Source organism: Rhinolophus hipposideros (assembly GCF_964194185.1).
Source record: "Rhinolophus hipposideros genome assembly, chromosome: 1".
NCBI lineage: Eukaryota > Metazoa > Chordata > Mammalia > Chiroptera > Rhinolophidae > Rhinolophus > Rhinolophus hipposideros.
The window spans coordinates 72,822,688-72,835,403 of NC_138047.1; the positions used below are offsets into that span (position 1 = coordinate 72,822,688).

The 12,716-nt window shown below is 32.1% G+C and overlaps 1 protein-coding gene across 1 annotated transcript in view; it reads right to left on the reverse strand.

The window, feature by feature from the left end:
* The window catches only part of STPG2 (sperm tail PG-rich repeat containing 2), a gene marked incomplete at both ends in the record, with an annotated part of 248,189 nt that overhangs the window by 140,478 nt on the left and 94,995 nt on the right, over positions 1-12,716 (reverse strand). The window contains one exon of the mRNA XM_081052765.1: positions 5,928-6,020. Within this exon, the coding sequence (XP_080908891.1) occupies positions 5,928-6,020 (93 nt within the window). The remainder of the gene's footprint in view (positions 1-5,927; positions 6,021-12,716) is intronic.

Genomic DNA, 12,716 nt, shown 5'->3' on the forward strand with positions numbered 1-12,716 from the left:
CTAATCTAAAACTGTATAACTGCATTCTTCTCACGATCTGGGTAAGTACTGACAGGCAATCCCACCCAGTCAAGAAGCAGGCTAGTAGAATCTGACTTATCACAGTGTATCTTGCTCAGCAGTTGCCTTCACTGTGTTTTCTCTGCTTTGACGAAGATGACATCGAGCAGCACTTATTCTTGGTGTTGGCATATCAAACCCATTTTCTGAACTAATGAAGTTAGACAATTAAAAGAAAATTTTATAGAGACTTTAAAATGTAATGGAAGTTCAGGAAGTCTGTAAGTGTACTGTACCCAATTCACTCTTCAGTGTGTCAGAAATGATTTGCCTCATACCTTTATTTGCATTGATGGGCTTGCAAAATTCATTTTAATGTGCTCTCCCCCATCAATGGTTAGATGAGAAATAAGATACCGGCAAGCAAACTAGCCAAGCAACAAAATAAACTCAAAAACTATGCAAAAATCTAAGAATTTTCTATAAATATTCCAATGAAAAATTGAAGGAAAGAAAGATTGAGGGTAACAGAACACAATTTTGAGTCATAATAACTGTGACTATTATGGAACAGTTCAGCTGAAATTCATGTCTAATATAGTTTTACTAGCTAGGTCCTAAGCTAGGTCCTAAGGCTCTGTGTTTCAGGCTTATGAGATCTTTCTTGTGAGCTCCTGGGTCACCAATACCAGCTGAATTGTTTCCCCCTCCAGAGGTCTGAATCCCACCAACAAAAGGTCTCTCGTAGCTTTCATGTTTTAATAATTCCAACCTATTCCCTTTGTTCCCCCTTGTTCCCCAAAATTTAAGGATGGTGGCATTGTCTGTGTTCCTGCTTCCATGATACCTTAGTGTTCTCTCTTTGTCTTTTCAGTTCTCCAATATCCACAATTCCTTATATTACTTACCTCAAACTCACTAATGCAGTTCTGTCTCCTGACTAGACCATGACTGACACAGGCCCTCTCTACCTAAACATACCATTAAAACTTTCTACATCAGCCACCCACTATGTGCAAGGAGGGTGTTACGCTAGCACCCTCCCAGGCTCTGAGGTATGAAGTGGAATTCATACTTCATCATCTCTGGGATGTATTAACCTGAGTCTCCACTTATTCACCCCTATTACCAACTCCCAGTCTTACGAGAGTTCACTCACAACGTGGGAGAGCATGAAATAGGCCTCATACTCAAATAGCAACTCCCTTGCTATGCTACCTTTCTTTATCCTTTCAATTAAGGACAGGCTTTCTCATTCAGTGTAGCAGGAAACTTCCTTTATCCTAAAATTTTCCTATTTTCTTTCTTATAGTAATATTCTTGTATTTCTGCCAACACCATGAGAAAAACATGCCCAACGATCCTGCTGGTCCCAAGAGTTATTACCCCCATCAAATGACAGCATGAAGCAGTTTCCTCAGCAAACCTGCAGCCTGAAGTAAGCTTCTCTGGCTGAGCTGCCAATTTACAAGTAAGTAAAAAATGATTTTTTTTTGGATGCTAAGGTTTATTATTCAGAAATAGCTAACTAATACAGAAGTTAGGCCTCTTAGCCATACTCTAGTTCTATAACATTTTTTTTTAAAAGTGGATATTAGAAAACACTTTTCATTCTTTTTAAAGCTCCATTATAAAGCCATGCTCCCCACAACTACTGTCTCTGAAATTAGCTTCCAGAAATGTTTCCAAAGTGAAAAACTGAACATTTGTTCTTTCCGTCTTGCATTCCTGATATAGCAATACCATGCAAGATAGAGGTACCTCTGATTGAGGAAGATGAATGTCACTTGCAAGGAAGTATTAAAAAGAAAAAGACACTGCCATATTTCAATATATACTCTTCATTAATCTATGGAATGATGAAAAAAGATCATAGGCTCTGGAATGCAATTATATTTACCTGAGTCATCACCCTTCCATTTATCATTTTTATAGTTAAGTTAAAACTTACTATGGTAACAATGAAGTGACTCTTATAAGCAATAATACACCTATTTCTTACTATGACCCTATCAGGTTATCACTTTTTAATTTATATCCCTATTTAATATTTGAAGAAACTGAGATTTAGGGACGTTGCCTTACATTTGTGTATCTACAAGGCAGAGCAGAGATTAGACAAGTGTTTCCGATTGCAAAACTTTTGCTTTTAAACTTGAACCTATTCAGAGATGGTATTTAAAAGATTTTAACAACTCATATGAATTTAAATCAAAATATAAGTCAAAATTTACTTTTAAAATTCCCTTCATTCTCATAGACACAGACAATGTGGTTACCAGAGGTTAGTGGTTACCAGAGGGTAAGGAGGTAGAAAGGTTGTAGATGAGGGTAAAGGGGATCAAGTATATGGTGATGGAAGGAGAACTGACTCTGGTTGGCAAACACACAAGGGGATTTATAGATGATGTAACACAGAATTGTACACCTGAAATCTTATGTAACTTTACTAACAATTGTCACCCCAATAAACTTTAATTTAAAAAAATAAATTCCCTTCATTCTCAACTCTATGTACCGTAAAACTATTTATCAAATGACAAAAGTTTCAGCTCAAACTGTTTGCCAAATAATTCTAATTTCAAGTCATTTGTTAATTTTTAGAAAACATGGGTAAAAATTTTTGTGATATTTTTTGATACCAGTTGTCATTAGCCAACTGATGTCCCTTTCTGAGCCATAAATTGAAAAACTTAGTTGTTCTTGGGATGGAGGGGGCAGAGGGGAATGGGTTCCAAATCTGCTGAGGCTCAAGTTCCCTATATAAAATGGCATAAATCAATGCTTACATTGATTTATGCCATCAATGTAAGCTCCCAACCGTAGGACCTCTGTACCCATGGGCTCCCAACCGGGAATCAAAACAGTACATATATTTACCGAAAAAAACCTGGGTACAAGTGGGTCCATGCAGTTCAAACAATTGTTGGTCAAGCATCAACTGTTAATTCCTTTCACAGTGATTGTTGTTGTTTTTTTAGGGTTTTTTGCTGTTGTTGTTTTTTCTTTGTTTGTTTGCTTTGTATTCACCATTACAAATGTAATATAGGGCCTAACACTGTAATTTCTCAATTTTTTGACATCTGTTCCCTCTGCAATATGAAATAAGAAATTTGACACATTCTATTGCCTCACAACCTTTCATCTCTTGATTTTATTATTTGATTATTGATATTAATGCTTCTAAGATTTATATTTTTATATTATAATTAAATCCTCTGCAATTTCTATAGAGGTAAATGAAATTCTGTCACCAAACCCTGACTCTTGAAGAATGTCCCAAGCATGAGCTAAAAGCACCTTCTTTATTAGTTTGTTTTCACTTTACTTCATCTGGAAAATGCTTTTTCTATTTTTCACTGGGTTTATGTCACCCTGGGCTTGCTTCCCTTTTTTCATTTTGCTAGAACAGAGCTCTTACATGTCACAAAATTGTTTTTCTTGATTTATTTAATTGAAATTTTAGGTGGAGGCAGAATTCTCAAATTATTTTCAAATTAATATCCAAAATTATTGGTTATTGGATAATCCTCAATATCCAAAATTATTTTCTCTCAGAAATGTGGGAAAATATATCCCATCATCTCGTAGCTCTGAAACGAGATGCTAATGCTAATGCTGTTGAGAAAGTGTTGATCTCAGTATGATTCTCTTCCCTTTGTAAGTAACTCATTTACTTTTTTCTCTGGAAGCTTCCAGGGTATTTTGTTCATTTCTAGTCTTCTGAAAATGCAAAACAATGTGAAAAATATATGTCTTTTAAAATTCATCCTCCTTGGTATTTTGTTGAACTGGTCTAATTGAACATTTATGTCTTTATTCAGCTCAGGATAACTTACTGTTGTTTATATCAAATACTCCAACTACTATCTCAACCTTCTGTTTCTGGAATGTCTAATAAACAGATGTTTGACTTGTGTTTAGCTTCCATTTATCATATTTTGAATCTCTTTGTCCTTTTTATATCCAACTAATGCTTATGTCATAGTTTGTTTTTTTTAATTATTTCATTGGGAACTTGTAAAAGGAAGGGAGATGTATGTGCTTTGTATTTCATTTGAAACAAGAAGCCTAGGTTTTTAAATATTTTATGTGAAACCTTTATGTAAAAAGTTGAAAATTAAATTATATGCCTTCCTTCAAGATTGAAGCATACTATATACACAAATTTTAAGTATGCAGGAGGTAAATTTTCTAATATTTGTATTTCAAATAAAAATTATAAAATTAATTCCATTATTTTATAAGTTTGACATCAATTTTTATTTGAGATCAGTGAGTTGGATTTTTCATTAGATACATATTATACACCTGCATGTTTGAAGGGTATTCTCATTTGCGAAAGGGATTCAAAAACCGAAGTACTCTATGTATCCTATATGACTAAAACTATTTTGCTTCTTGGGTAAGCTCAGTCTCACCCAATGCTTTTAATTGCCAAGTGTTTCCTGCCAAAACAAAAACAAAAACAAAACACCAAAAAGAAGTTTCTAGATACAGTTAGAGACAAAGTTAAAAGAGAAAAATGTGAATATTAGATAGGAGCAATTGGTAGAGCAACTCATCTTACTTTAAGGCAGATCTCCATCTGTTTTCACTACAAACATAAAGTATAACATATACATACGCATTCCCATGGGTACCCACAGAGATTCGCATTGTTTTTTCCTAGTAGCTATAATATTATGACAGAAATAACTATGAATCCATTCTAAATATCCCTAAATGTAAAAGCTTTATATTAGTAATAAATTACTGATGACACTTCACCGTGGAACTTAAGATTTGCACAATGACTCACTTGAGAAACACAGCACAATCTTTAAATTCCTCAAGATGAAGAAATGATCTATTAAAACAACACATTTATTTAACAATTATGAGAATCTCTTACATGTCAAAAATACTGCCAGATGATTTTAAACTGTCTTTTGAATTTATATCTACAAAAAAAAAATCTCATAAAACCTGATGCTAATTTTGACCCCATCTCTTAGATTCAGTCAACTGATGTTTCAGAAAAAATAAACCCATTCCTGAATGGCTCTCACCAAATTAATCTAATTCCTATGATATCCTAGACATTCACAGCTATATTAATTTAACTAGCATTGTATTTGTACTTTATTTAAATTAGTTCATCCTAATCTTGTACCAGTTATTTCATCATGGAAAGCTTTATAAATAAACTCTTAGCATTGTGCACCTAGTAGTATTATTTCAGCAAACAGTGTTACTTTTCTGGTTGATTGGCTTCATTTTAAACACTGGTTGATGATCCTGTTTTGGTCATTTGTTATTAATATCTTACAATGCTGGTCCAATTTCTATTAAAATTTATTTTAACAATACCTATACACAGAAATCTAACTTTTTAACTGTAAATTTCACTTTGATCTTTTAGTAAGTTAATTCTGAATGAAATAGTCAAGCATTCATTTTTAAATTTTATCTGCTTTACTTATTTCTACTTATTCAGTACCTATAAAAATGAATGTTCAGTTAGAAAAATTCATATCAACACAGTATGAAAAGCAGATTAATGGGGATAAAAAAATCTCTGAAGATTCTAGGGATTCAAGAGAGATTCAAACTGAAAAGAGAAAAAATTTATACTTATGACTAAACTGAGTTGAGGCTAAAGTAAATTCCACTTCATATGTAACACGAGTTCAGTTTTCCTATATGTCCTAGGAATGAATGCTCTCTAATCCTCCAGGAGATGTTCCACGTAATATTCTCTCACGGAACAATGCTGGACTTCTGCTTAGCTTCAAGAATTTTGTTGAACTTTGAAAATACGGAAGTATCATACTAGCCAAAGATGTTACAGTAGGTTCCCAGGTACCTCTCTCAGATCATAATATAACATTCTACTCTGAGATTTTCAGATTACAAATAAATTTGGTTATAAAGAGTCTTCTTACCATATTGGATAGTTTAGTAGTTCTTTCTGTTCTTGACAAAAAAGCAGTACATCGACTAGTCAAGTGAGGAGGTTCATCAGAAATTCCACAGACCTGTGAATTCCAAAAAGCATGTTGAAAAGAGTATATAATTTATATTTATCAATAAAAGTGGCACTATAAGTAATAAGTTTGCAATGAAGCTCATCAATATTGCTCTATCATTACAGACATATATTCAAAAAAAGAAAAAATTAAATGGAATATAGAAGTAAAAGACTTCAAGTTAATGAGATATTAAAATGGAAAAAGAGTTGATTATATGAACCTCTAAGAAAGTAAGATGGATCTGCATACATTATTTAAACATATTATGGGTGAGTTATTAGCTATACTCTAATGTCAAATACAGACGTCAATTCTTATTCTGATTCATAACCAGGAAAGCTGTAATCTCTACACTATATAAGATATTCAGCCAATTATACAGCATTATTTGTTAATACTTAACTATTAATACATGGAATAAAAATATAATAACAATAACTATTTAAATGGATTTTGTGACAATCTTGGATTAATACATTTTCTATTAGAAATGATCCACATCCTCTTAAATATCATAATTCTTTATATGCATTGAAGATGTAAATTAATAGTCTAGATGAAGTAGGTAATCAAAAATTTAATTAGCCATCATATAATCCTTGCAATATGATACTTTCCAATTTATCATGCAATTAAACCATTTGTATTCATTTAATAATTTAAACTAGAATGAGCAGTAACCATCTATAACCATTCTTTATGTATACAAAAGGGATGAGAATTTATTTTCACATTTTTGCATACTTCACTGTTTTTATTTCAGAATTTGATGTTCATATCTAATACTTCAAAATATTATACCTAGTAGAATACTTGGATATCGTTTACTTCACTTTTGAAGAACACCAATCTACTAAAAAATCCATCCCTCACATACTATAACTTTGAAACTATGTGCCTCTCTATCCTAAATGCTGAAATTGGTGCTTTTCCACTCTTTTTCTCTAATATTATATTATTATTCCTAGCTGGTCACTCAAAAGAAAATAGATTTTATCACTTTCAAAAACAGAAAAATAGCAGTCACATCTTAGAAATATGAAAGCCTACAAATATAGAGCATCTGAGCCAACATTATTATTTGTGTGGTTTTATATTTATTGAAACTGCAAAATAATTTACTTTTATAATATTATTATCATGTACATGGAATGGAAATTATGACATAAAGAAGTTCAAAAGCATTTTGCAATTTTTTCTGTTTAGGGGAAGAAGTTAACAAGTGCAAGTTGAATTACTCATTGAACGACTTCAGTTTTAGGGGGAATAAGTATTGCACAAAAGACAACATTTAATACCCAAATAATTAAAAATAATAAAATCCAAATAAAATATAACAAAAACCTATTTTTAAAGGCCTCATAGTGTTGTGTATGCTTCCAACTCTAAGAGTTGTCACTATAGATAAGAGGCGCAAAGATTCTGAAGCGGGTAGAACCTCTGAAAGGTGAGCTGCCAATCTGCAGGTGCTTTGTCCCTGGGGGCGTTTGCTGATAATAGGCAATAGAGAAAGAATTTGGATTTAGACCTGGCAGAGGGCTGTTGTTAAAGAACCGAGAAACAAGCTTATTGTGGTCTTGTTGGACTAGAATGATTAAAAATTGCAGATTTGAGGAGGCATAAAACACGTTCTGTCTCCCCATCAAGATGTTTACAAGGGGCTGAGGGGCAAACTGATGCAAAAAATCTAAGTCAAAATTCTTAAACACAGAAGTATTAAAAGAGTTCAGAACATGACAGAGAAAGGGGTGCTGAATATATCAGGCTCACAGCTGAAATCCCCAGAGGACTATACTTTTAAAAATGACCAAACCAGAAGTAAACTAAGTCCTAGAAAAACAATTCATGATTGGATTAAGGTGATGTCATCTGACTTTGGTCTACATTACAAAGTATGAAATCTCTTTAGAAGAATATAACACCATTTAGAGTCTCTATATTATAAACAATATTTGACACTCTATTAAAAATTATGGGGCATGCCAAAAGATAGATATGCATGATAGACAGTCAAAAGGAAAAGAAAATAAATAACAAAAAATAACAACGGACGGATAGGTGGTCCAGATACTGGAGTTAGCAGACAGGACTTTAAAATAACTGTGACTATGGAGATGTGAAATACAGTAGGGGAAGTATAATCAATAATATTGTAAAGATTATGTAGGGTGCCAGGTGGGTACCAAATTTATCAGGAGAAATCACTTCATAGATTATATAAATGTCTAACCACTGGGCTGTACACATGAAATTAATATAAAATAATATTGAATGTCAACTATAATTATATACATATATAATTACATATACTATATATATATATATATATATATATATATATATTGCCATTGGATATAAAGAACAGCATAGGTAATATAGTCAATGTTACTGTAATAGCAATATACGATGTCAGAGGGGTAGTAGACTTGGGGGGGTTATCACTTTGTGAGGGGTGTAAATGTCTAATCATTATGTTGTTTTGTACGCCTGAAACTAATTTTAAAAAGAAAACAATACCAATAAACAATAAGTTGATGAGAAGTAATAAGCTGTCAAACTCCCTTCTCAAAAGATAAAACAGAAGGCCCAAAACAATAGAATAACATCTTTAAAGTGCTAAAAGAAAATTTATACCAACTGAAAAATCTAAACTATGTTTATTTATAAATAAACTATGACTAAATAAAGACATTGTTAGACAAAAACTACAATAATTAATCATCAACAGAAGAAGCACTAAAGAGAGTTTTCCAGGCAGAAGAAAAATAATTCCAGAAGGAAACTTAGAAACGCAGAAAGAAATAAAGCACAACATGAAGGGAATTATGTGGGTAAGTATGAATAAATACTGCCTTTAGGAAACAATAATTAAAGGGTTTAAAAATATAAATAAACATAAAATGTATGACAGTAATTAAACAAAATAGGAGTTAGCAAAACTGAGGTAAGATGTTCTAGGTCAGCATTATTGGGAAAGCAATAAAAGTAATCCTTTTTATTGGATTGCAAAAAGTAAAGGATGCATAATTTTGGTGGTGATCACTAAAAGAAGAGTAAAACATTACATAACTAAAATGTAAAAAAGATAGATGATATGGAATAATATAAAATAGTTCATTAATTTGAAAAAAGGTGAGGTAAGAAAAATACTAAAATAAATGGGCTAGTAGAATATATAAAATAATACAGTTTATATACATACAATTATATTAATAACCACATTAAATATAAATGCATTGATACTGTAGTTAAACACAAAGCTCATCAGACTGGATTTTTAAAATTTGCACATTTAGGATGTATCTTTCAGTCTTATAGTGTGTAAACTACCAGAGTCTGAGATATACCTAAAGGTAGTTTTAAACTGAAAATAATAAAAACAAAACTTATTGCATTCTCATTATGTGCCAGAAGCTAATTAAAGTATTTTACATAAATTGATCATTTAATACAATATACTTTGAGATATGTACTATTATGATCTCCATTTCACTAAGGCATAAAGAGTTCAAACAACTTATACAAGGTAAGTGACAGAGCAAAAATATATACTCAAGCACTCTTAGACTATAGTCACTGTGCTACACTGTCTCAATATCTTCAGTGGAGAATAAAGAGTATTTATAATAAGGATTTTTTAAAATAATTATTTTAACACATAATTTTAATAATCCTTTTTAATCTAAATGTCAGGTTACTCACAATAATGAACTTCTAGTACATTTTAAACAAAATACAACAGAAATGTTCTAAAAACTACTAACATTCATGATGTATTTAAAATACACTTACATAAGGACTTAAACATCGTTAAGATGATACATTTAGTGTTATGTGTTTTTCACCACATTAAAAATATATATACTTCTATCAGACTGAATGAACTACAAAAGTTAGAGAAAAGACACATGTCAAAGAAAGAAATTCACATTAAAAGCCTAGAAATCTAGAAAATCTAGTAATCTAGAAAAATGAAGATGTTTTAGAGTATGCAAATGCATGTTAAACTTGTTCTTATTTTAGCATCTCAATAATAAACTGGCTAATTTAACAGAAAAAAAAGTTGACAAAAAGGAGAGAGCTCTTTTGAGAAGACTATCAAATGTACTACTGGGGCTTTTGGGAGCAAAAAAATAATAGAAGGAAAACATCTATAAGTTAAGGATATATGGATGTAAGAGCTATAAAGGGTCTGAGATTTTTACCTACTTCAAGTTAACAAGTTAACCTGCCACAGTTTACTGATGCTGGCAGAAGACATGAGACTCCTGAGTCAGAGACAAAAGACCTTATTACTCATGGCATAACAAATAGCAAGAGCATCAGCATGCTAGCAGATGCTAAAGATATAACAGAAGGCCCAAAACAATGGAATAACATCTTTAAATAACATCTTAGTGATATCTGCCCTCAAGTCCTAATGAGGACAAGACAGATGGAATAAAATGGACACTTGTATATACAATGTGCTTTGTTTCAGGAGAAAAAAAACAATGAATCTAGGGAACCCGAATCTTTTATACTGAGCAGTAAGCATGCATGTCCACAGCTTGTGAGGAAGACACTATCTCTATCTTCCAAAGCTATTGGCTATGCAATCAATTTTGAAAGGACAGTCCTAAAAAAAATATACAAAAATACAAAACACCCACAGTGAACTGGCTCTTAATAATAAAAAAGAATAAAAATAGATTTTTAGATAGAAAATAAAGTTCTTTGGGAATGTTTACATAGAAAGTAAATCTCTGAAAGGTAAATTGAATAAAAGTTAGACACCTGAAAAAAAAATCTAAATATATAAAAATTAATTCCATAAGGCTTATGAATAAAACATGGAAGAGTAAATGCATCTGTCATTCAGAACATCACATTTCAAAGTAGTTAGTAACAACTGCCATCTTTAAATTATTAAGCATACTTTTTTCTGGTTTGTTTTATTATGTTTTCATTGTTGCTGCAATTTGTTCTCATCTTAAAATTGCACTATATATCTGAAAACTGTGCTAAACCAAAATCTAGTAACTAATTCCACTGAACTGAAATCTGAAACTCATAATTTTCAGCTTTTAGTCTTCACTGTATGCCTTATGCCACAAAGAACTCTTTTCCATATTAGAAAACTTTCAATTTTAAACCAGCTGTCTGGTTTATTTTGTCCAAGTCTCTCAATCTTTGTATTAAACATCTTCACGTCTTTCAAGGGTTTTTATATGATATGATTTTAACTTGTGTGCCTTCTACAGTCCACTCAAAATACATAAGGGGTATTCTAGATACTGAAACTACCAAAATTAAAAAGATGAGTTTCCTTGAGTCCAGGGGCTAACAGTCTAGGAGAGGACATAGACATGTAATTAAATACAGTGTGATGCATGAAGTTACTGAAGATATACAAAATACATGATAACAAAAAGGAGAAATAGTAGAGTGGGAGCAGGGATAAAGTGTGATCAATGAAAGATTTCCAAGAATGGTGACATATAAACAATGTTTTGAAGAATGAATAGGAACTTCTCAGGAGTATTCGACATATATTCTGCTGCATATCATGAGAAAGATTTAGCAAATGCTTGAGGGATGACAATATATTAATAGAGGCTGAAAAGGCAATGAGAAAATTATTGAAGGCTGAAAAGGGCGGATTTCCTGTTAAATAGTAATGGAATAATTAACAAAAATGTCATGTGCAGTAGCTTAATTCGACTCAACATAGGAGACTTCACTTGGCCCTGGCATGAAAAAGATTGAAAAGTTGATAGCTTTTTCTCAATTCCATAGGTGGTGGTGCATGGCCATTCTTAGTTGGTAGAGCAATTTGTCTGGCTGATTCTGATCACAAACAAGATTCTGGCATAAAAACTAGTTATGCAACCCCCAAGCAGTGGCCATTCATCTGACTTCTTAGCAGGCAGTCACCCAGGATTTAAGCAAATAGCAGGTCTGTGCTGCCCTTAGATGTCCCAATTTGCATGCACACTAAAACCAATTGGCTCAGCACGGGCCTACTCTGAAACTGTAAGTGTAGGTAACCCTGTGGACCCCATTCATCATGGAATCAGGGTTGTAGCTATTCCCAATGAACAAGGAATTCCCACAATGAAGCATAAGCTTGTATTGATTGGTTTAATGGGGCACTCAAATCAGACCTCCAGGTTGGTCCACACCTTGGCAGAGCACCTATAAGACAGTCCAACTAGACTATCTAGATAAAGTGAAAGTTTTAATAAGGTTTCTAAAGATGAACCTGCAGAAGGATTATGAAATCTTTAGTAAAGACCATTACATTTGTTTATATCAATAACAGAAAGCTAAATAGTGCAAATATTTAAAAGGTACCATTCACAATAGAATTTTTAAAAAATCAGATACCAAGGAATAAATCTAATAAAGATGTGCAAGACTTCTACACAAAAATTATAAAGCTGAGAAGCATTTAAAGAAGACCTAAGTTTAAAAAGACCTAAATGTCTTTTCAGAAAATACAGTGGAGCAATCTAAAAATGAAGATAAGCAGTTAATGAAGTACATACGAGATTTTTAAAAAGAAATTACAAATATAGCTGTGGAATAAATTATTTTTTATTCTTATACCATAATTTACTCTATAAATAATTTCACTAAAAATAGTATGGCTTTTAATAATGAGGCATACAAAGATTTTACAATTAAGTTCGCGAACTTGTTGCAACGAAGTTGTTAACC